The sequence below is a fragment of the Ovis canadensis genome, chromosome 5, assembly GCF_042477335.2.
Source record: "Ovis canadensis isolate MfBH-ARS-UI-01 breed Bighorn chromosome 5, ARS-UI_OviCan_v2, whole genome shotgun sequence".
NCBI lineage: Eukaryota > Metazoa > Chordata > Mammalia > Artiodactyla > Bovidae > Ovis > Ovis canadensis.
The window spans coordinates 29,105,708-29,129,933 of NC_091249.1; the positions used below are offsets into that span (position 1 = coordinate 29,105,708).

Consider the following 24,226-nt stretch of genomic DNA (forward strand, 5'->3'; position numbering starts at 1 on the left):
GGTCCTCATTTGTGGTGGGAGGGGCATCCCCTGCGCCAACTTGTCGTGGGTCCCTTTAAAGCGTCGCCGTACTCCGCGCGACCTTCCAAGCATGGCGGGGGGCGGGGCTGCGGCGCGCCCTGCGATGAATAATTTAAAGGGGCCGCGTTTGCGTCGCTGGGCGGAACGCTAACGGAGTTGGCGAAGGGTGGACCCCAGCTGCGGCTCCTGGGTGAGTCCGGGTTTCCTTGGCACCTGCAGGGACATCCTCTCGCGGGTTGTTAGCGAGCCCTCGGCTTTCCTAAGATCTGTCTTCTGTCTATTCCCGGTAGCTCTAGACTTCCCGACTCTTACCCCGGTCCCCCAGCTCCCGGCAGGTGTTTTCGCACCGGTAGCCAGGTGCATCCTCGGGTGGGAGGAGACCAATCCCCTGTGAATTTTCCAGGTACGGTCTCAAGGGCCCAGTGACTCCCCCAGATTTCCATTAATACTCTGAGGTTGCCAAAACTGTCTCAGCTTCCCAGGAAAGTCACTGATATTCCAGCATTCTTCATTATCAAGCTCCAACGACTCCAGGGATGTGCCCAACCAGTTCCGATTTTCCCAGTAATAGTCTTATATGCCTCGCAATCTCTCGATAACTTTCTATTGACCCCTGGTAACTCCAGGGTCCCTGGTTACGTCTCCCAGCAATGGTCCCAGCCTCGTTTCCCGAGTCCCAGGGATGCTCCGCACCATCAGAAAACCCCTAAATTTTACTATTACGTGACAGTAAATCTCCAGCATCAACCAGTAACACTTTGCGAGCCCACCCCACTCCGAGCATCCCAGGATGCTACTGACACCTCGGCATTGCATCACGACTCCTTGTGAAGGCGCTCCTGGCAGCATTCCGGTGGGAGCCAGGCATCTCCCCAGCCCCATAACTCGGGCCCGGTTTCCCTGGGGTGCGGTATCTAGTGTTCGCAGAAGGTGCAGGGGTGCGGCCTAGGGATCAGATCAGGATTGATCCTGCAGAGGGGGCCACCTGCTGGAGAAAACCGTGTCCCTTGGGGAACCTGTTCTCTAGCTGCTGATAGTAGGTGTCCGACCGGCTGCCCTTTAGCCCCAGGGTGGGGCTGGACGAGTGGGGCGTCAGGCCGGCCTGATGAGTAAGGAAGGAGACCCTGGTGGGGACCCAGGGACCTACCTCACTCCCTAGCTCGGGCCCCGAACTCAATTTGCCCCACCCTCCAGGCGTCCCCAAGCCGGCAGAGAAACCTCCCGGCAGTAAGGGTAAGAAGAGGGCAGGGCTTGCTGCAGGGGAGGGGCGGACCCAGAGTGACGACTTGCCCGGGTTGTTCCGGCTTCTCATTCCCCAGGAGTGCCAGCCGTGCAGCCCTGCCTGAAGAAACGGATGGACGCTCCGCTGCAAACCGGAATGGTAAGGGTTGGAAGGTGTGAGCCGCCGCGGGGACTACGATTCCCGACGTGCTTAGCGCGCATCATCGCGGTCCCGCGATAACTAGGCTGCGTCTGTTCAGGCTGAACTACGTTTCCCGGCGTGCACTGCGTGCCGCCGACCCTCCAGAAAGAGTTGACTCCCCCGGGGAGGGAGCCGCGCTGGCCCATTTTGCAGATGGGGACGTCGAGGGCCGAGCCGACTGTGATCTCCGGGGCGGACCTGGCTCCGTTGGATGGAGTCCCAGGCGTCCCGGCCCCCGGGGAAGGCTTGGCGGGGCCGGTATGCGATGCGCAGCCCGTGCCGTTCGTCCCGCAGGTGCTGGGCATGATGATCGGGGCTGGAGTCGCGGTTCTGGTCACGGCCGTGCTTATCCTGCTGCTGGTGCGGAGGCTTCGAGTGCCGAGTGAGGACCCGGAGGGCCTTTGGGGGCTGCCGAGGGATGGGAAGATGAAATGTCCGGGCCCCTGAGTCAGTAGAGATGGGATGTGCTGGAGCCCGCACGCAGCGTCCCCATCTCTCGCCGTGCGGAGTATGCGTAGAGCTCAGAATGCCCCTCTCCGCACTTACTATCCCCAGAAACCCCAGCCCCGGACGGCCCCCGTTACCGATTCCGGAAGAGAGACAAAGTGCTTTTCTATGGCCGGAAGATTATGCGGAAGGTAAGTCTGGGACCCTCTGGGGCGGCCTTTTGGCCACACAGAGGCCCTGTCCTTTCCCTAGTTATACTTCTTAGTAAGCCCGCCGCCCTCCTTGATTAAGGGCCTTGGATTTGCCCCCGCCTCCCTAGGGTCTGAACTGACAGTGGATGCATTCCTCTCACCCCCACCCCCCTTAATTCTCCCAGGTGTCACAATCCACTTCTTCCTTAGTGGATGCCTCCGTCTCCACCACTTCCCGCCCGCGCATGAAGAAGAAACTTAAGATGCTCAACATTGCCAAGAAGTAAGGTTGTGCTAGGTGTACCCGGGTCTATGTTCAGGGCTTTTTGAGTGATCAGCCCACACCGAAGCGTGTCTCAGGCTTCTTTGAACCCCATGGACTGTGTCTCAGGAGTCTTTCCACGTCTGTGGGACTGTTTCAGAGCTCTCGCCTACCAGACAGGCTGTTTCTGTTCCTTGAGGGCTCTCTCAGTGATGTTTCTCTACTACAGAAGTATCTGTGAGTTATTTAATCCCCAGTTACTACCTCTGGCTTTGGTGTCTCAGTGGTAAAGAATCCACCTGCCAATGCAGGAGATGTGGGTTTGATCCTTGAGTTAGGAGATCCCCTGGAGAAGGAAATGACAACCTACTCCAGTATTCTTGCCTGGAAAATCCCGTGAACAGAGGAACCTGGCAGGCTACAATCCATGGGGTCACAAAGAGTCAGAGACAACTTAGCAACTAAGCAACCACAATGCTACCTTGGATGTCTTGCCTTGGTCAAATCTCCCCACATGAGAGGGTTTATTCCAGGGCACTCCAGGGTGTTTCTGGGACCTGCTGGAGGGGCTGTCTCTACCATTTGTTCCCCCGAGGGTAACAGTCCCTCTGCTACTGATGCAGCAGTTCCTCTACATCAGAAAGCATCTCTCTGTGTCACCTTCGTTGCAGTTCTTTTACTACAAGAAGACTGTGTCAGGGATTTCTGTTCCCTAGGAGTCGTCTCAGGAATCTTTTCACGCTAGAGACAGGAAGGACATCTCAGGACATGTCATCATAAAAGGGCTACCTTGCTGGTTTCTGAGCAAGGCTCTCCCAGAGATCTAAGCTGAGAGCTGGCTGTGGGGTCTCCTGACAATGGTAGGGTCTACATGAAGGTCTGCCTCAAGTGTTTCTGCACACTGAGGCACTATGCCAGTAGATGTGCTCTCCCATGACTTTCTATGACTTGAGCAGAAGGGCTGTCTCTAGGTCTTCCACAATGAGTTGAGGGTCTGTCCAACTCCTAGGGGGCAGTCTCATTGGCTGCACAGCCTTGAGGAGCTATCCTGATGTCACCATGACCTTCAAAGGGCTATCTCAGTTCTCTGTGACCTGGATAAGGGCTAGCCCAAGGATCTTCCTGATCAGAAGGGGAACCATTGTGCGATTCCTCTGTTCTGTGGAGTTTAACTCAGTTTGAGCTCATTCTAGAGGGTCTATCTTGAGCATTTTGTGACCAGTGGAAGGACTGTCTCAGTAATAACTATGCCTTGCAGGGAAGAGCTGTCTGAGGTCCATGATCAGCAGAGGAGCTATATCTGGATTCTCTGTCTGTAACCAGAGCTATCTCAAAAGCCTCTGTAGCCATCCAAGGGGCTCTCTCAGGGCTGTCTGAGGCTTGGGAGGAAGGGCTATCTCAGGGATTGTTATAAAGACCAGAGAGGCTGCATCTGGGGTCTTCTGATATAACAGAAGCTACCCCAGGGGTCTGCCTTCATGAGGGAGGCTGTATCAGGAGTCTAGTCTGTGATTGCTGGTTGATAGACTATATCTGGGGTGCCATGATGAACATAGATGCTTTTGCTGGGGTCTCCTCGTATCTTGGAAGCTATGTCAGGAGTCTGCCCAATGAGAGGTTCCATCTAGGAAGCCTGTGACTAGTGGAGGGTGACCTCAGAGTTTTACATTAGGGGTCAGCAAGTTTCTTCTTTTATGGGCCACATCTTAGGCTTCGCAGGCTGCATACAACGGTAATGTAATGACTCAATCCTGCTATTGCATCCTTAAAGCAGTCACAGATATGTGTAAATGAATGAATGTAGCTGTGTGCCAATAAAACTTTATGGACAAAAGGAGGTGGCTGGCCTGATTTGGCCAGTGGGCCAGAGTTTGCTGACCCCTGCTCTAAGGACCCCAGGAAGGGCTCTGTGGGGACAGAAGGATCTGAGGTCTGCCTGAGCCTTCTTCCTGCTCCCCACTGCCCCCATCCCCCTCTCCTCCCACTAGGATCCTGCGCATCCAGAAAGAGGCGCCCACGCTGCAGCGGAAGGAGCCCCCGCCTGCTGTGCTGGAGGCTGACCTGACCGAGGGCGACCTGGCCAACTCCCACCTGCCCTCCGAGGTGCTCTACATGCTCAAGAATGTCCGGTCAGTGTCAGGGTACAGGCAGGGGCGTTGCAGAACTGGGACTGACCTGACCTCTGCATATCTCCATGTCCCCGCTGTCCCTGTCCAGGGTGCTGGGCCACTTTGAGAAGCCACTCTTCCTGGAGCTCTGCCGCCACATGGTCTTCCAGCGGCTCGGTCAGGGAGACTACGTCTTCCGACCTGGCCAGCCGGACGCAAGCATCTATGTGGTACAGGACGGACTCCTGGAGCTCTGTCTGCCGGGGCCTGTGAGTACGCCACCCTGGGGGATCTGCAGGGCAACGAGGTGGGCGGCAGGACAAGCAGGGGTGCCACAGACACGGGACAGGCAGTGGTTTTGGTCAGCAGGGTTGGTGGTCTTTTTTTTTAATTTGGGCCGTGCTGCATGGCTTGCAGAATCTCAGTTCCCTGACCAGGGATCAAATCCAGGCCGTGGCAGTGAAAGCACCAAACCTTAGCCATTAGACCACCATGGAACTCCCCAGGTTGGTGGTCCTTATGAGATGTACAGGCAGGAGTCAGGAAAGGATGCCCAGGGGCGTCTGGGGTGGTCAGCACAGTCACTGGCTAGTTAGTGATGCTGGTCAGAAGGTTCTTGGGGTCAGGATGTCAGCGATCACCAGGCTACATGAGAATGGGGGCTAGTGGCTTGGTCAGGGGGGCAAGATGCGGGTCAGCAGGGTAAGGGCAGCACTGGTCAGTGCCCACCCCACTTTGTGTGTCTCAGGACGGGAAGGAGTGTGTGGTGAAGGAAGTGGTTCCTGGGGACAGTGTCAACAGCCTCCTGAGCATACTGGATGTCATCACTGTGAGTCACCAGTACGGAGGGGTGTGGGGACAGTAGGAGGCCACACCCACTGGACTGGGTAGGAGAGGGTCACCCCAAGAGCCCCCATCTCTGATGGGTTTCTGATGTTTCCAGGAGTCCCTCAAGGAATGGCATTGGGAAGGGGCCAGGGGAAGCAGGCAAAGGGCTCTCACCACCCCGACCTTGACTCTCCTTGTGCCCCCTATGCCCCCAGGGTCACCAGCACCCCCAGCGTACTGTGTCTGCCCGGGCAGCCCGAGACTCCACGGTGCTGCGGCTGCCAGTCGAGGCCTTCTCAGCAGTATTCACCAAGTACCCCGAGAGCCTGGTGCGGGTGGTGCAGGTGAGTGGGCGGTTCACTTCCTTCCATGACCCCCGCCCGTCACAGGCTCCTGGGGGCTGGGACCCAGCTGCCAAGAGGCGCTCACGATGGGCTTATCAACTCTGAGCAGCCAGACCTCACCAGCTCCTCCTCGGAGCCGCCTCCACCCCATCTTCCCAGGCTTCTGCCACCTGATTGTGGGTTTCTCCCTGGCTCCTGTGGCCCTGCCCAGCCCCTTTCTGCTCTGATCTTGACCTCTGACCGTAGCTCTGTCTCCTTCCCCCCATCCATGGCCCCACCCCCGAGTGCTAGGTCCCCACTTTCTCCCAGGGCTCACCCTCTTTCTCCTTGGCCCCCTCCTCTGCCGACCACGCCCCCAAAGATCATCATGGTGAGGCTGCAGCGGGTCACTTTCCTGGCGCTTCACAACTACTTGGGACTGACCAATGAGCTCTTCAGCCACGTGAGTTGCCTGCAGAGCACCAGGGGCCGGAGAGGTGAGTGACACCTGCCTCCCCCGGACATGCCACAAGGATGCCCTCTGCCCCTAGGAGATCCAGCCACTGCGCCTCTTCCCTAGCCCGGGCCTCCCACCCCGCACCAGCCCAGTGCGTGGCTCCAAGCGGATGGTCAGCACTGCGGCCTCAGAGGAGCTGAGGGAGACCCCTGGCCGGCCGTCTGACCCCACTGGGGCCCCACTGCCCGGGACTGGAGGTACCCAAGGTGACCGCTGCCTGGCCCCCAAGAGCTCAGGTTGACCCAGCCTCTGCCCCTCAGTGCCTGTCTCAGTTCCTCAGGGACTCCCAACTGACCTGCCCAGCCCCCCAAAAGTGAAAGTGTTGGTCGCTTTAGTCATGTCTGACTCCTTGTGATTTCATGGACTATGGCCTACCAGGCTCCTCTGTCCATGGAATTCTCCAGGCAAGAATACTGGAGTGGGTAGCCGTTTCCTTCTCCAGGGGATCTTCCCGACCCAGGGATCGAACCCAGGTCTCCTGCATTGTAGGGAGATTCTTTACCATCTGAGCCACCACGGAAGCCCTCAGCCCCCCAAGAGCCCTTTCAACTAGGTCTCCAGGTCTGCCTCCTGCCTGGTCCCCCAGAACCCCTGGCCTCAGTCGCATGGGCCCATTGGAATTGCTTTTCGTAGTCCCCCAGTCCCCCGGAACTCTGAGCTGACCCCTCCTCAAGCTCCCTTCAGTTCCTCACCCCCTGATTCTAGCTGTAGACCTTGGGGCTCCAAGGGGCCAGAGCCTAAATATATGTCTCCTCCAGGGGACCCAGTGAAGCCCACATCCCTGGAAACCTCCTCAGCCCCCTTGCTGAGTCGCTGCATCTCCATGCCAGTGGATATCTCAGGTCTGGGGCACCAGGTGGAGCTGGGAGAGGCTATCAAATATCACTTATTTACTTTTGCCTGCAGTGGGCCTTCATTGCTGTGCACGGGGGCTACTCTTCATTGTGGCGCACGGGCTTCTCATGCAGTGGCGTCTCTTATTGCGAAGCATGGGCTCTGGAGTGTGCACTCAGTAGTCGTGGTGCCTGGGCTTAGTTACTCGGAGGCGTGTGGGATCTTCCCGGACCAGGAATAGTACAGGTGCCCCCTGCATTGGCAGGAGGCTTCTTAACCACTTGGTCACCAGGGAAGTCCACCTGCCTCCCAGTCTTGATTTTTCTCATCCACGAAATAGGAATATTGGGAGCATTTCTCATGTCTTTTTTCACTGTGGGTCCTTGTTGAGATGGTGCTCTCCCCACTGTAGTGAGAAGCGTTGCAAGGGAGAGAGAGAGGCAATGGATTAGTCCATGTCTTTCCGGCTGCTGCCTGGGATAACGTTATGTAGATAGTGTTTGCTTAGATTCCCACTATGGTTACTCTCATCTTTATTGCATTTATTGCCCCTCATCCACCGCAGGCTTGCAGGGTGGCCCCCGCTCAGACTTCGACATGGCATATGAACGGGGCCGGATCTCTGTGTCCCTGCAAGAAGAGGCCTCAGGGGGGTTCCAGGCAGCTTCAGCTCGGGTAAGGCCTTGCCCTCTTCCCCTGCCCCTGCCTCCTGACTCCAATCCCCTCCTGGAGCCCTGGCCTAGCCACAGGTGGAGTCTCCCAAGGAGGAAGGTTGAGGGGGAGCATGGAGGTCATAGCCCCTGCCCCACAGACTCCCAGTCAGGAGGCCCGGGAGCAGCCAGCAGGTGCCTGTGAGTACAGCTACTGTGAGGACGAGTCGGCCCCTGGCAGCTGCCCCTTCGGGCCCTACCAGGGCCGCCAGACAAGCAGCATCTTTGAGGCAGCAAAACAGGAGCTGGCCAAGCTGATGCAGATTGAGGTGGGCAGCCCAGGGCGTCTAGGGGACCAGGTAAGGGGGGTGGTAGGCGTAGCTGGGCCGTCTCAAGCCCCTATCCTTCCTCCCCAGGACCCCACCCTTCTGAATAGTCGAGTTCTGCTACATCACGCCAAAGCTGGCACCATCATCGCCCGCCAGGGGGACCAGGTGAGTCTGACCCTTGACCTCTGACTCTGCAGCTCTGACTCGAGACCTCTCTCTCCCCCTCTCTGATCTCTGATCCTTGCCTTTTCACCTTACATGTAGACCTCAGTGTGTGATTTCCAACCCCTGACCTTTGGATCCTATGATTCTGACCCCCAGCCCTCCCTCCCCATGTCCTGTGGACCTATTGACCTTTCCCCTCCAAACTTGAACCTTTTACACCAGGACCCCCACCCCAAGATCTCTCTTCCCTGCCCTTAGCCATTCCTGCAACCTCCATTTTTCTGACCTTTGAAATCTACAACATATTCTGATACTCTGTTTCTTATCCTAGATTCCTGCTGGGATGGGGGAGGGGTGGGGCTCACTAAATGGGTGCCGGTGTGAATTTGGCCTGGAGGCCTAGAACCAGCTCCACGAGCCCCACGAGCTGGATTTCATTGTCCCTTGATGACACGCAGGAGGTGGAGGAAACCGTAGCCCACTAATCTGCCCATTCTCCAGACGGGGAAACTGAGGCCCTTTTGTGACATCACAGCTGGGGAGCACAGGGGAGGAGGGTTAGAGAGGGAACCAGACTTGCAGCCCTTGGGTGACCTTGGGTGAATCATATAGAAACTTCTCATCTTTCCCACCTGTGGAATGGTGGGGAGGGGGTGCGGCTCATAACTACCTGCAGGAACTCTTGTGAGAATCAAGCAGGAAGTACTCAGTTCTGAGCTGCTAGGGTGTGTGCAAGGGTGACCAGTCAGAGGGAGGCGTGGTGACGGGTGGGAAGGTGACAGTAAGGGTGACATGACTTAAGTGCTGAAACTGCAGCAGCGCCCCAGGATCAGGAGAGGGAGGTCTGCGCTTGGAGGAGGGGATGGCCTAGCTGTTAGCTGGCTGGGTGATGGTGCTTTTTACTTTAATTAGATTCTAGTTGATTTGTTATATCACATGATCAGTTTGATTGTATTGTCACTTTGAGCTGCTCAATGCAGAATGGGCTCCTTCCTGCAGAGTACGTTTGGTGCCAGCTGTTCGAGGTACTTGGAGGCCTGGCTGAGGAAGTGCGGTCACACCATGGCCCTTGCAGGGGCCCCTGGGCCCTGCTTATCTGAGAACCTCTGCTGAGCTCAACTCAGCCCAGCCCAGCCCAGCCTGCTAACATATCAGCCTGGTGTGCAACCATCCAAGGCTCCTCAGGGTCTTCAGGACGTTGTTAGGGACAAAGTTGGTCTGCTGTGCCCCCTCCCAAAACGACGCACAGTTTGGCCCACCCCCCTGGGATATTTGGCCATGTCGAGACTTTTAAGCTTTTCTTGAGTGTTTTTGAGATTAGATTTTATTTATTTACTTATTCATTTATCTGGCTGTGTCTGGTCTTAGTTGTGGCACACAGGATCATCCTGTGTCCTGTGGGAGCTTTTGTTGCAATGGACAGACTCTTTAGTTGTGGTGTGCCGACTCAGTTGCTCCACGGCATGTAGGATCTTAGTTCCCCAACCAGAGATCCAACCCGTGTCCCCTGCATTGCAAAGCGGATTCTTAACCACTGGACCACCAGGGAAGTCCCACAGGGTGACATTTTTGATTGGCTTGGGAGGGTGGTACTGTCACCTAATGGCTAGACACCAGGGATGCAAAATGCACAGGCCAGCCCCCCACAACAGAATTATCCAGTCCAACATGTCAGTAGTGCCAACATTGAGGAAACCCTGCTTTCCACAAACATTTCCCAGAGTATATGTCACAGAACACCTCTATCACAAGGGATCTGAGTGCAACAGGTTTGGGGAACGCGGGCTGATTTAGTCCTTCTTGGAAGTGCCCAGTGAACTCATTAGCTTATTCAAAGCTCTGAGAAACAGGGGTGGGGTGGGGGCGTGGGGGGGTTGGGGGGGTGGCAGGGCATGTTTCCCAATCTGAGGGTGAATAGCAGCCTAATACTAATCACTCCCATTGTATCCCAAACCCAGTCTGGGAATTCTGTCTTGGAAGGCATGTGTGTATGTCCCCCACCCCTCCCAAGGATTCTTGCAGTGTTTTGGTGCTCATCAGGGCTTTGTGGGCTGTCGTACAGGTTTGTGCGCTGGATGAGGAAGGAACGTTTCTGTCTCTAGGCAGTTTCAGTTCCTTATTTAAGAGGGTGGTACAGAGTGGTGTCCAGCTGGGCAGGCTAACCAGAGGAGAAAGGGGTATTTGCTGTCTGTAGAAGGCAGTGGCACCCCACTCCAGTACTCTTGCCTGGCAAATCCCATGGACAGAGGAGCCTGGTAGGCTGCAGTCCATGGGGTCGCTAAGAGTCGGACACAACTGAGCGACTTCACTTTCACCTTTCACTTTCATGCACTGGAGAAGGAAATGGCAACCCGCTCCAGTGTTCTTGCCTGGAGAATCCCAGGGATGGCGGAGCCTGGTGGGCTGCCGTCTGTGGGGTCGCACAGAGTGGGACACAACTGAAGTGACTTAGCAGCAGCGGCAGGAGGCTTGCTGTAGGGCCAAGAAACACCAGCAGGGGTGCCTTGCCCTTGAGAAGTTCACAGATAGACCTTTCACTCAAAGGATGATACAGATTGTTGCTAAGTCATATAGGTCTCCTGCTACAAAGCGGACATCCTCAGTTCTACAGCGTCTGATTTAGGCAGAGCAGTGTCTCTGAGGAAGTGACCTCCAGTGAAGGAGGAAAAGCAAAGAGAAATTAACTAGTTGCAAGGGGGAGGAAAAAACATTCTAGGCAGAGAGTACAGTTTGTGCAGATGTCCTGTGGTGGAGCTGTCCCATCTGGAAAACAAAGGAAAACCAACAAGGTTGGAGCGGAACACAGGAATTGAGAGCAAAAGGTTTTTGGTTGTTTTTTTTTTTTGCACCAGTCAGCTTGTGGGATCTCAGTTCCCTGACCAAGGATTGAACTTTGGCTTCAGTAGTGAAAGTGCCAAATACTAACCACTAGACCACCAGAGAACGCCCCAAAGGGGATTTTTTTTTTTCTGATAATTTTAGAGATGTAATTCACACATTATACAGTTCACCCATTTAAAGAGTACAATTCAGTGGTTTTTAGTATATTCAGAGTTGTGCAACCGTAACCACTGTCAATTTTAGAACATCACCTTAAAGAGAAACACCACACTCCAAAGCCATCGATCTCCCACCTCCTAATGAGCCACAGCCCTGAGCAACTACTGATCTTATGTTTCTGTAGATTTGTCTGTTCTGGACATTTCATATAAATGGAATCAAACAATATGTGGCCCTTTGCGTCTGGGATTCTTTCCCTCAGTGTGATGTTTTCCGGGGTCACCCATGTTGTAGCATGTGTCAGTGCCTAATTCCATTACAGCTGAATACTGTTCCATCATAGGAATGAGCCACCTTTTGCTTCTCAGTTCATCTGCTGATGGACATTGAGTTATTTCCACCTTTTGGCTAATATGCATAATAGCATGATTCAGGTATGAACATTATGTACACATGTCTGTGTGGATATGTTTTCATTGTGTCATAGGAGTTGAGTTGCTGGGTCATATGGCAACTCTGGAGAAGGAAATGGCAACCCGCTCCAGTATTCTTGCCTGGGAAATCCCAGGGACAGAGGCGCCGAGTGGTTACAGTCCATGGGGTTGCAAAGAGTCAGACATGACTGAGCGTGCACACACAACACAATGGCAACTCTAGTTTTGACTCTGTGAGGACTGTTTCCCAGTGGCTGCCCAGTTTTACATTTCCACCAGCAGTGTACAAGGATCCCAGTTTCCTACACCTCTCTGACACTTTTGGATTCTAGCCTTCCTACTGGCATCTCCTTGTGGTGATTTGCATTTCCCTAATGATGACTCATTGGTAAAGACCCTGATGCTGGGAGGGATTGGGGGCAGGAGGAGAAGGGGACGACAGAGGATGAGATGGCTGGATGGCATCACCGACTCAATGGACATGAGTTGAGTGAATTCCGGGAGTTGGTGATGGACAGGGAGGCCTGGCGTGCTGCGATTCATGGGGTCACAAAGAGTCTGACCCGACTAAGCTACTGAATTTAACTGAACTGAACTGGGAAGTCACGGTGTTCCCTCCGGGGCCTACTTAGGCAGGTAAGCGCTTAGTCGCTGACTAAGTGACTGAACTGACTGACTGACTGACTAATGATTCATGGGGCTTCCTAGGCACGCTAGTGCCTGCCAATGCAGGAGACATAAGAGATGTGGGTTCGGTCTCTGGGTTGGGAAGATCTCCTGGAGCAGGGCATGGCAACCCTCTCCAGTATTCTTGCCTAGAGAATCCCATGGACAGGAGCTTGGCAGGCTACAGTCCATAGTGTCGCAAAGAGTAGGACATGACTTAGCACGCAGCATGCAGTGATTTGTAATGTTGAACATCTTCGGAGGATCACTAGCCATTCATATAACCTTTGGAGAAACATCTATTTGGAGCCTTTGCCCATTTTAAAAATTGAGTTATTTGTCTTTTTAGTGTGGAGTTGTAAAAATTCTTCACATATTCTGAATACCAGACCCTTAGCAGATAGATGATTTGTAAATATTTTCTCCTAGCCTGTGGGTTGTCTTTTCAGTTGATAGTGCCCTTTGAAGCTCAAAAATTTTTAACTTTGATGAAGTCCAGTTTATCCATTTTTCACTTTGTCACTTGGGCTTTTAGTATCATATCCAAGATTCCATTGTGTCCATGGTCCAGTGTGGCCATGATTGACTCCTGTGTTTTCTCCTTAGAGTTGTATAGTTTCAGCTCTCACATTCATGTCTTTGATCCATTTTGACATGATGAAAGGTGAGACTCCAACTTTGTTCCTTTCCATGTAGCTATGCAGTTGCCCAGCACAAGCAAAAAGGACCTAAGCTCAGCCACGCTCCTATGTAGCCAGTCTTCCCAGCCTCTTGCTGGCCCTGTTGAATTCCTGCCTCTTAATCTGGGCTGAAATGGGTGATCTATTAGCAGCATCTGCTGTGGGTGCTGAAGGGGAATATAAATACATGTGCTGCTCAGCTCAGTGCTATGGAAGGCCTTCACTACCTCCAGCTTTTCTTTCCTTAACCTTTTCCGAGCGCACAGACCCGAGGTGTGGGTGCGGTGTCACCTGGGTGCCCATCTCCTGGCCCCTCCCTCACAGGATGTGAGCCTGCACTTCGTGCTCTGGGGCAGTCTGCATGTGTACCAGCGCATGATCGACAAGGCGGAGGACGTGTGCCTGTTCGTGGTACAGCCCGGGGAGCTAGTGGGACAGCTGGCTGTGCTCACCGGCGAGCCCCTCATCTTCACGCTTCGAGCCCAGCGTGACTGCACCTTCCTGCGGATCTCCAAGTCCAACTTCTACGAGTACTGCCTGGGCCCAATGATGGGGCGGGGGTGACTCAGGGGGTCCCCTGACCAACTCCATTCTGCCCTGCCTGAGGCTATGCCTCTGACCCTCCACACTTTTCAACGGCACTTGAAAAGCTGTTTTCACTGTTTGAGCCCTTCCTGTCCCACCCTCGAGGCCATCACCCAACTCAACACTCCCTATCGGCTGTTCCTGGGCGACCCCCGGCCCATGCGCCCCCGCCCTTTGCCTGCAGGATCATGCGTGCACAGCCCAGCGTGGTGCTGAGCGCCGCACAAACTGTGGCCGCCAGGATGTCGCCCTTCGTGCGCCAGATGGACTTCGCCATCGACTGGACGGCAGTGGAGGCAGGACGCGCACTGTACAGGTGAAGCCCCCGCCCTACCTCTTCCTTCAGGTCCTGCCTACCTGCCTAATCTGACACCCGCACCCCCACCCCAGGCAGGGCGACCGTTCAGACTGCACCTACATCGTGCTCAACGGGCGGCTGCGTAGTGTCATTCAGAGGGGCAGCGGCAAAAAAGAGCTGGTGGGCGAGTACGGCCGCGGGGATCTCATAGGAGTGGTGAGCGTGGCCCCACTCATTGACCTCTAACCTCTCCCAGTCCAGGTTCCCCCCACCCCCAACATATACTTCATCCCAGGCAACAGGATGGGGCACTAAACGCGCCCCGCCCCGCCCCCGCCACCCGCCTCTAACCTCCTGTATTCCACTTTCTCCAGCTGCTTTCCATGGGGCGGGGAGATGGGGGCAACCTCATCAGCGTAGTGGGGGACCCTCACCCGGTGTGGAACCCTCTCCTGGCCTGTCTTTCCCCGAGCTCCGAGGTGGATAGCGAGGCTTGGTTCCGCCTTCTGTCTGCACCGACAGTCGGCCTTCCCCTTACCTATCAGCCTCCTGGCTCATGCAGCCCTGGTCACGCGCGGTCCCCTAGGTGGAGGCGCTGACAAGGCAGCCACGTGCCACGACGGTGCACGCGGTGCGCGACACAGAGCTGGCCAAACTCCCCGAGGGCACCCTGGGCCACATCAAACGTCGATACCCGCAGGTGCAGCTCGCTGGGCCGGGGGCTGTTCCCATTGGGGTGGGACGGATGAGTGGGGGTGTGGCCCTAGAGGAGGCGGGGCCTAATGGGTGGGGCGGGGATTCGGTGCGGATGGAGCCCGGGGAGGAGCTGAAGCCTCCAAGTGCGGGGCGGGGCTCATGGGGTGGGGCCCAGGTAACGGACCCAGGCGCCCTGCTCAAGAAGGAAAAGGTGCAGAGTTGCTTCTGCAGTCTAACTGGACCCCCGGCCTCCAACGCCCCAGGTCGTGACGCGCCTCATCCACCTGCTGAGTCAGAAGATTCTGGGGAATTTGCAGCAGCTGCGAGGACCCTTCCCAGGTGGGAGCCTGCAAGCACCCGGGAATACTAGGGGGGTGTTCTCCAATGCCATAGAACGTGCTGGGGGAGGGAGCCTTGAGCCCAGGGCATGCTGGGAGGTGGAGTCCAGCGTATAACCTGCTCCGGGTGGAGCTTGAAGCAGGAAATGGCAATCCGAGTTCTGGTGCGTGCTGGGGGATGAAGTTCGGGTTCCTGGGCATTCCGGGAAACGGAGCCCTGGAGCCAGGGCTGCTTGTTGAGTTCAGTTCAGTTCAGTTCAGTTCAGTCGCTCAGTCGTGTCCGACTCTTTGCGACCCCATGAATCGCAGCACGCCAGGCCTCCCTGTCCCATCACCAACTCCCGGAGTTCACCCAAACTCATGTGCATTGAGTCAGTGATGCCATCCGGCCATCTCATCCTCTGTCGTCCCCTTCTTCCCTCAATCCCTCCCAGCATCAGGGTCTTTTCCAATGAGTCAACTCTTCGCATGAGGTGGCCAAAGTACTGGAGTTTCAGCTTTAGCATCATTCCTTCCAAAGAACACCCAGGGCTGATCTCCTTTAGAATGGACTGGTTGGATCTCTTTGCAGGATGGATGTTAGCGGAATCTAAAGCATCAGTCATGACGAGAGCTGCGGGTCTTAGGGGCAACCTTGGTTCTGGGTCAGAGCTGGCTGGAGGATGGAGTCTACCTACTAGGAAACGAATACCTAGACTAATGTGTGCTGGGAAGTGTAGTTTGTGGGGTGGTGTTTGGGGCCTAGAGTATATTGGGAAGTGAATTCAATAGGTTACCAACATGGTGGGAGATGTGGTTCCTGGTCCTGGTGGATGCTGGGAGTTGTATTTCTCAGTTTCAGTGCATGCTGGGAGGTGTGGTTCCCTTCCAGGGCATACTGGGAGGTGAAGTTTCCCAGCTATGATACACTGGGAAGTGGTCAGATTCGAGGCGTGCAGAAATATGGGCCCGAGGTTTTCGGTTATGGTGACCTGACCCTGGACTAGCCTAGGCAACCTCTACTTTCCTTTTTCCCCTGGGGGCTTCTGCCCAGTCAGCCCTGACACCTGGATCTCTGGGGTGGGGCCAGGGTGAGCCCTGGCAAGGAACCATCCCTACGCCCAGGGTCTTCCCCGACAGACATTCCCCCTAGTCCTACACTCTGTGCCCAAGTACACTTTCACTCCCACTCTGCTGGCAGGACCACACTCGATGTGATTCTGGGGCCGCTATGGGGGCAGGGACTTTAAAAATCTCAGACCCCTGAGAACCTCTCTGTGATGCTACGAAGACCGAGTTTCTAGTGAGCATCTAGTGTGTGCTGGGCATCCTGCAGGGTGGTGGGAAAGTACACAAGACAGACAAAGCCCCTAGAAGGGTTTGTGGCTTGGCTTGCAAGATAACAGTTTTTAAAATACAAAGAAAGAGTACATCAGTTAAGGTACTGTGTAGAAAACAAAAGAGAGTCTTGATGGGGCGTGACTAACCTAAGGAGGCAGGCTTTTCTGAGGACAATGAGCAGAGACTTGATAAATGAGATGGGACCAGATACTGACAGGACTCCGACAGGGTTTGGTGGTGTTGAAACACTTCAAGGGGAAAAGTGAGTGAGGGGGAGGAATGGGCTAGGGCAAGTCTTGTAGAAACCAGAAAGGCATTTGAACTTGTTTAGATTGTTATAATCTGAGCAAACTCTGGGAGATAGTGAAAGACAGGAAAGCCTGGCATGCTGCTTGGGGTCGATGTTTTAGTCTAAGGTGGATGCAGAGAAGCTGAGACGCAATAGGTGGGTCAGAAACATCTTTATCTCAGTCTAGTTCTGTGTTCAAGTCCTCTTAGTGGATAGAGACTCCCCACCAGCCCCCGCCGCCCCGCCCAGGTTAGAATGGGTAGGGGCACAGATCAAGTCCATGTAGGCAGAGTGGAAAACAGAAAGGGTTATACAGTTGTGTAATGGATCCCCTTGAGAAGATTGGGGCAAAACTGAGGATCAGATAGCCAGATCTTATCAAGGACAGTGGCTCAGGCGGTGAGACCATGACCTTCAGTATAGCATCACTAAGCCTCAGCTGAGGGACAAGATGAAGGGATTTCTGAGAAGGTGGGGGAGAGCTGACCTTTCCAAACACAGGACCGCACAGCAAATACCATCCTTTGGGGTCTCAGCAGGCTCGGGACTAGGTGTCCCCCCTCACTCGGAACTCACCAACCCTGCCAGCAACCTGTCAACAGTGGCAGTGCTGCCCGTGTGTGCCGAGGTGCCCATGGTGGCCTTCATGCTGGAGCTGCAGCACGCTCTGCAAGCCATTGGTCAGTCATGGGCAAGGGCAGGCCTTTGGTCTGTGTGGGGCAAGGCGCGTGTGGGTGGGGCATTGATCAAGGAATGGAGATGCCTTGGTGGGTCAGGGTGGGGGTAGAGCTGGAACAAGGCCCTGTAAGCCAAGTAGGTGGTATTCTCTCATGGGAGAGGCCCACCTCTGTTGGCCCAGGTTCCTAAACACCCTTCCTCACTCATCCATCTCCAGGCCCCACGCTCCTCCTCAACAGTGACATCATCCGGGCCCGCCTGGGGGCCTCTGCACTGGACAGGTGTGTGTTGGGGGTATGGGGACGGAGAGCGCAGGGATGAGCTCAGAACGTAGGATTCCTTCAGTCTCATTTGAGTTCTAGGCTGTGAAACAAGGAGCGTGGGCCTCCATCCCTCTGGCCACTGGGGAGACAGTGGGGTAAATCGGTCTCTAGAGGACGCAGTCATGTCTAGGCCTTGGATGTCCACATCTACATCCCCACAGCAGTGGAGCTACATGGTCTCTGAGGGCAGGGACCCCTGACCAGCCCAAGATGACCCTCCCCACTCCCACCCTAGCATCCAAGAATTCCGGCTGTCAGGGTGGCTGGCCCAGCAGGAGGACACGCACCGCATCGTGCTTTACCAAACAGACACATCGCTGACGCCCTGGACCGTGCGCTGCCTGCGCCAGGCCGACTGCATCCTCATCGTGGGCCTGGGCGACCAGGAGCCCACACTCGGCCAGGTCCGGGGACCAGGCACAGTGACCCCCATCCGTGGGATCCCGCCCCAGGCCCTTGGGTGCCTGTGCTGGGCCATGTGCACCTTTACCAGTGGGGCTAGGTGACCAGGAACCCAGGGGGCCAGGTGTGGGGGGCAGGGAGGAAACCATTGGTGAGAGTGACTTCCGTCCTCCTCACTCCCACCCCCCCATGCAGCTGGAGCAGATGCTGGAGAACACGGCAGTGCGGGCCCTCAAGCAGCTGGTCCTGCTGCACCGCGAGGAGGGCGCAGGCCCCACGCGCACTGTGGAGTGGCTCAACATGCGCAGCTGGTGCTCGGGACACCTGCATCTGCGCTGTCCGCGCCGCCTCTTCTCACGCCGCAGCCCGGCCAAGCTGGTGAGGGGTGCTGCGGGGCGCAGGTCCACTGGCCGAACCCTTCGGAGGCGTGGCTAATGGAGGGGCATGGCTTAGAGATCAGAGGGGCGTGGCGGTGTGTTGAAGGTCCAGAGGGTGCGTCCTACACCCCCCCAATCCTTATGCACCGTGTCTCTCTCCCCTCATACCAGCACGAGCTCTACGAGAAGGTTTTCTCGAGGCGCGCAGACCGGCACAGCGACTTCTCCCGCCTGGCGCGGGTGCTCACAGGCAACACCATCGCCCTGGTGCTGGGTGGGGGCGGGGCCAGGTGAGGGGTGTGGTCAGTGCCGCCAGGGGTGGAACCAGGTGCCTTGAGGGGTGGAGCTGACTCCTTGAGCGAGATCCCACAGGGACTGGGCTAGCAATACATTCCTTGCGGGTGGGGGAGACTGGAGGAGATTCCTGGGGGTGGGGCTTAGGGGATTCCCAGCAAGTCACTGAGTCTGCTCCACCGTACAGGGGCTGCTCACACATCGGGGTGCTGAAGGCATTAGAGGAGGCGGGGGTCCCCGTTGACCTGGTGGGCGGCACGTCCATCGGCTCCTTCATCGGGGCCCTGTACGCTGAGGAGCGGAGCGCCAGCCGCACTAAACAGCGGGCCCGGGAGTGGGCTAAGGTGTGCGTTACGGGGAGAGGGTGGGAAGGTGATGGGGAAGGGTCCCCTCACCCAAGGAGCACCCTGAAAAACCTAACCTCAGAGGGGCTTCTGGACTTCTCCTGACCCCCCCAACTTAATCCTGTGAAGCCCATCCGATTCTTAAACCTCCAGAACCTTGGATGACCCCTGTGACTTCCGAGCTAGTGATCCTAGCCCCCAATTCCCAGCTAGAACAATCAAGACCCTTAGGGACCTACTAGTCAGTGACCCCCAAGTGACTCCTGTTTGACCCCAGCTCGCCCCTCACCCCTAGAGCATGACTTCGGTGCTGGAACCCGTACTGGACCTCACCTACCCCGTCACCTCCATGTTCACGGGGTCAGCCTTCAACCGCAGCATCCACCGTGTCTTCCAGGACAAGCAGATTGAGGTGCATACTTCCCCCATGCCCGCCCCACCCCCACCTCTCCCCATAGGCATCCCCAGTCCTCCTGGATCGCAGTCCCTGTTCCTGCAGGACCTGTGGCTGCCATACTTCAACGTGACCACGGACATCACCTCCTCGGCCATGCGTGTCCACAAAGATGGTGCGTGCCCCCAGGCGGCCCAACCACCACCACTGGGGCCGTTTGGGGAATGGGTGCTGGGGGGGCAGCCAAGTTGTTAACATGAGTGACCATCCCTCCTGGCCTGATTGCTGAGCACTAACTGTCACCCACTAATGCCCCAGAGGGCCCCAGGTATGTCTGTCCTGGGGAGGGCGGGGGGGTCGGGAGACTTGTTGGGCGCCTCACCCCCTCACCCCCCGTCCCTGCAGGCTGCGTGTGGCGCTACGTCCGGGCCAGTGCCTCCTACTGCCCCTACCTGCCCCCGCTCTGTGACCCCAGGGACGGGCACCTGCTGGTGGATGGGTGCTTCGTCAACAACGTGCCAGGTCAGCGAGCCCATGGGGCTGGCCAGGCCTCTGAGTGCGTCTGAGTGTGCCTGTGCGTGTCTGTGTCTGTGTGTCCCGCTGGGCAGGCTCCCTGTGGCGATACGTGCGTGCCAGCATGACGCTCTCGGGCTACCTGCCGCCGCTGTGTGACCCCAAGGATGGGCATCTCCTCATGGATGGCGGCTACATCAACAACCTGCCAGGCAAGTAGCCACCTGCTCGTCCCCCTGCGTGGACACATGGGTGAGCTCACAGCCAGTATGTGCATGTGTAGGATGCACGCATGTGCTGTGTTGGACACGCATGTACACACATAGATGGGTGGGGTGCCTCCACCACCAGCTTTCTCTCATACCTGTTGACTTAAAGCATGCAGGTAAGAGGCAGGGGCATTTGCAACTTAAAATTCCACACACACAGAAGCATGCAAACACAAGTAGACAACTATGCTGGCTACACAGACGCTTGAGGTCCCATAAGCCAGGGATCCACACAGTTCACTTGCACACCAAGTTCAGCCCCCTGCCTGATTTTATAAATAAAGTTTTATTGGCACACAGCCACTTCCAGTCATTTACCTTTTGTCTGTGGCTGTGTCTGTGCAGCAGAGTCAAATAGTGGCATCAGAGACCACTCGGCCTAAAAAGCCAAAATAATTTTTCCTCTGGCCTTTTACGGTTTGCCAACTCTGGCACAGGCAGCCCATATAGATACATGCACTCACACAACCACATTCACATGAGCAGGTGTGTACAAACTCTGGTGGACAGGCATGCGTGGACGCACAAGGAAACATACACAAGACGTTGATCTAGGGACACGTGAAAGGAATACACACGGTACTGGGTGTGTGTACAGAGGTATACCCCACCCAGAGGTGGGTGTATTCACAAACATACAGACAAGAGTTGCATATATCTGATAAGGGTGCATACTGCATGCACGCACACACAAAAACCTGTGAGGGACACAGGCAGTCTGATGGAGACTCAAGTGTCTTTGGGGAATGGGCGTGGCTATAGGACCTGTCCATAGGCACCCCCAGACCCACACAGGGACCCTCACTGGGGCACACAGACTGTGACCACAGCACCCCACACACACTGTGCCATCACTCCACACTTTACCCTTTCCATCCTGCTCCCCTGAATCTCCTTGAACCAGCTCTTTGCTCTCTGTTTCTTGCATCAGTCTTGAGGTCTCTTACTCTGCCTGGATTCTCTTTCCTTCCATATCTCTGGCCACTCGTCTCTGTCTCTTTCTCCCACCTGTCTCTATTGCTGGCTCTGGTCCCCTGTGTTTCTCTTCCCTTGGCTCTGCCTCCTGGCATCTTTTTTTGTTTTTAGCTGCTCTGGGTCTTCCTTGTGGTATGTGGGCTCTTTGGTGAGGTATCTAGACTTCCTCTAGTTGCAATGGGGCTTCCCCAGTTGTGGCACAAGGGCTTAGTTGCCCTGTAGCATGTGGGATCTTAGTTTCCTAACCAGGGATCGAACTCATGTCCCTTGCATTGGAAGCTGAATTCTTAACCACTAGACCAGCAGGGAATCTCTCTCTGGGTGTCTTTATTCCCACATCTCCCTGTCAGTTTCCTTCCACCCCTGTCTCCCTGCATCTTGGACCCTCTGTCTGTTTCCATGACTCTGACCCCTTCACCTTTCTTTCCTGATGTCCTTACTGTATTCTCTCTCTGTGTCACTCTCCTTCCATGTCTCTGTTCCCCATGCATCTGACTTCATGTCTCTCTCCACAGTGATTTCGTCCCTGTACTCCATCTTCTCCATTCCCTTGGCCCTGGTTCCCCAAACCCCAAAGCGCCAACACCCAACCCCACTTCCCACACATCATCAGCCTCTACGTCCACCCATACATACCCCTTTGCATCCCTGCATGTCGTTCACATGGTTTTTTTGCATGACCATGTGAGTGATGGTGTTTGTGGGACTGGGTTGATCTTCCCTGCCCCGGTACTGGTGGGGAGCCCCCAGCTGACTCCCTGGCCCCACAGCGGACATCGCCCGCAGCATGGGTGCCAAGACAGTCATCGCCATTGACGTGGGGAGCCAGGATGAGACAGACCTTAGCACATACGGGGACAGCCTGTCTGGCTGGTGGCTTCTGTGGAAGCGGCTGAACCCCTGGGCAGACAAGATCAAGGTTCCAGACATGGCAGAGATCCAGTCTCGCCTGGCCTACGTGTCCTGCGTGAGACAGCTGGAGGTTGTGAAGTCCAGCTCCTACTGTGAGTACCTGCGCCCACCCATCGACTGCTTCAAGACCATGGACTTCGGGAAGTTCGACCAAATCTATGTGAGTTGGTGAGAGCCTCCTGGTGACAGTGTGGTGGGCCGGCAGGCCTTTACTCCTGAAAGCCCCAAACCACAGAAGGGGAAATAGTCTAGGGCTCTATTTGGGATCTGGGGGGAGTAGAACGGTAATCAATTAGTGATGTCTACAGTGAGTGTCACAAGGGGGCGTGGCTGCACAGGCGCTATGTATGAACTACCAGGCAAGTTGCGCTGCCTGAAGCACAGTGTAGAGATTTCTAACACCATTTCTGTGTTGGTGGGAATAAGCACCACGGTCAGTTAGTAATGTCTGCTATAGGTTTGTGATGCGCTGAATGGAGCAGTGTGTAATGTGCCACTGGTCCAGAAAAATGGATCATAGTGCATGCCAAGAGTGAATGATCAGTAGCTGGGGACTTCCCCTGTCCAGTGGTTAAGATTCCGAGCTTCCGCTCCAGGGGGCGCGGGTTCAATTCCTGGCTGGGGAACTATGATCCTGCCTGCCACATAGTGCGGCCAAAAAGAGAAGAAAGAAAGCGTCAGTAGCTGCCTGTCCAGTGCGCTGAGTAAAATATGTCTGATGCCCTTTCCAGGCTCACTGGGAAGGCAAGCCATGATGGATTAGTGATGTCTGTAGTGGGCATGGGAGATGGTGATATTTAGGGGTATCGCACATATTTGCAAGGGCTTCCCTGGTGGTTCAGATGGTAAAGAATCTGCCCACAGTGCCAGAGACCCAGGTTCCATTCCTGGGTCAGGAAGACCCCTGGAGAAGGGAATGGCTACCCACTCTAGTATTCTTGCCTGGAGAATTTCATGGACAGTGGGGACTGGTGGGCTACCGTCCATGGGGTCACAAACAGTCGAACATGACTGAACGACTAACACTTATTTGTAGAGCTTGAAATAAGCTTGCACGCTGCCACCTGTGTCCTTTGACAATTGACACACTCCGTGGGCCTGAGTGGGGAAAGAAATGTGCTAAGAGGGATTAGTAGTATTTGGCAGGGGCACAGGATCGAGGGCATGGGGGTGAGTGTGCTAAGTACACCCAACTCTGGACGTTATGTAGTCTCAAATACCAGCTCCTACAGAGCAGCAGGCTTCTGAGGGGCCAGGGGAGGGGCCGGCAGGGTGGGGATAAGCAGAGAGGAACACTCTGGGGGTTGCACACATGGCCCCAGGCCCCCTTCATTTCCTGCAGGATGTGGGCTACCAGTATGGATCAACCGTCTTCAGTGGCTGGAGCCGGGGCGACATCATTGAAAAGATGCTCACGGACCGGCGGTCTGCCGACCTGAACGAGAGCCGCCGCGCAGACGTAAGCTTGCGCCCTCCTCCATCGGCAGGGCCCCTCTGACAACAGATTCTCCCCAACCCCAGTTCCCTCTGGACCCCGCCCCCCTCCCCCCAACACACACACCTCAGATGATCGCCAAGAGCCTCATCCACATCACCCGGCAGGTGCTCGCCTTCCCCAGCTCCGGCTTCACCGACTTGGCGGAAATAGTGTCCCGGATCGAGCCTCCCACCACGAGCTACGTTTCCGTTTCCGACGGCTGTGCTGATGGTGAGGGACCGAGGGCCACCCTAGGAGGGTGGGGACGGTGTGCGTGGCCAGAGGGGTCCTGAGCCGTGTCAACTTCACCCATGCCATCCAGGGGAGGAGTCGGACTGCCTGACGGAGTACGAGGAGGAAGCGGGCCCCGAGTGCTCACGGGACGAAGGGGGCTCTCCGGAGGGCGCAAGCCCCAGCACTGCCTTGGAGATGGTGAGAGGGGCGTGACCCAGGCCCCCCCTCCCCGCCGCCGGCGCAGTGGGGAGACTCTGCTGACGTGCCCCCCTGGCCTGGGCTGTGTGATGACACATGCAGGGCGTGGGGGGCCACCCCTTGTCCCCACAGGAGGAGGAGAAGTCGATTCTCCGGCACCGGCGCTGGCTGCCACAGGAACCCTCCACCCCTGCTGCAGATACCTGAGGACCTCCAGAGGGGTCCCCGCCTTGGGCTAGACAAGGGGTGAGCCCTGTGGGGGTGGCTCACTCCCCCTCTGCCTGCTGCTATGCCTGTGACCCCTTGGGTCCCCTTTGACCCCCAGGGTCCACACACTGGACTGGCCTGTCCCCCCTCCCTGGCGTGGGGAAGGGGCAGCACTGCACTGATGACCCTCGATCAGTCACACCAATAAAGCTTCCCCTCTTGGAA

At 56.1% G+C, this 24,226-nt stretch overlaps 1 protein-coding gene across 24 annotated transcripts; it reads left to right on the forward strand.

Moving 5' to 3' along the window:
• Positions 1-114: 114 nt before the first annotated feature.
• PNPLA6 (patatin like phospholipase domain containing 6) lies at positions 115-24,226 on the forward strand. 24 transcript variants are annotated; one of them, XM_069591165.1, is made up of 34 exons: positions 115-211; positions 1,341-1,402; positions 1,739-1,826; positions 2,000-2,082; positions 2,268-2,365; positions 4,333-4,473; positions 4,562-4,721; positions 5,201-5,281; positions 5,496-5,624; positions 5,986-6,066; positions 6,155-6,326; positions 6,879-6,962; positions 7,520-7,629; positions 7,766-7,933; positions 8,021-8,098; positions 13,203-13,408; positions 13,648-13,779; positions 13,854-13,977; positions 14,348-14,461; positions 14,721-14,796; positions 16,944-17,084; positions 17,300-17,363; positions 17,641-17,809; positions 18,003-18,185; positions 18,356-18,474; positions 18,666-18,822; positions 19,118-19,234; positions 19,322-19,391; positions 19,825-19,941; positions 21,744-22,045; positions 23,228-23,344; positions 23,488-23,593; positions 23,685-23,794; positions 23,897-24,226. In XM_069591165.1, exons 2-34 carry the CDS (start codon positions 1,376-1,378, stop codon positions 23,999-24,001), a joined length of 4,029 nt encoding a protein of 1,342 aa, XP_069447266.1. In that variant the 5' UTR covers positions 115-211; positions 1,341-1,375; the 3' UTR covers positions 24,002-24,226. The 24 variants fall into 24 exon arrangements, with proteins under 24 accessions (XP_069447266.1, XP_069447271.1, XP_069447264.1 ...); XM_069591170.1 differs by having other exon boundaries at positions 122-211; positions 6,155-6,317; XM_069591163.1 differs by having other exon boundaries at positions 124-211; positions 16,941-17,084.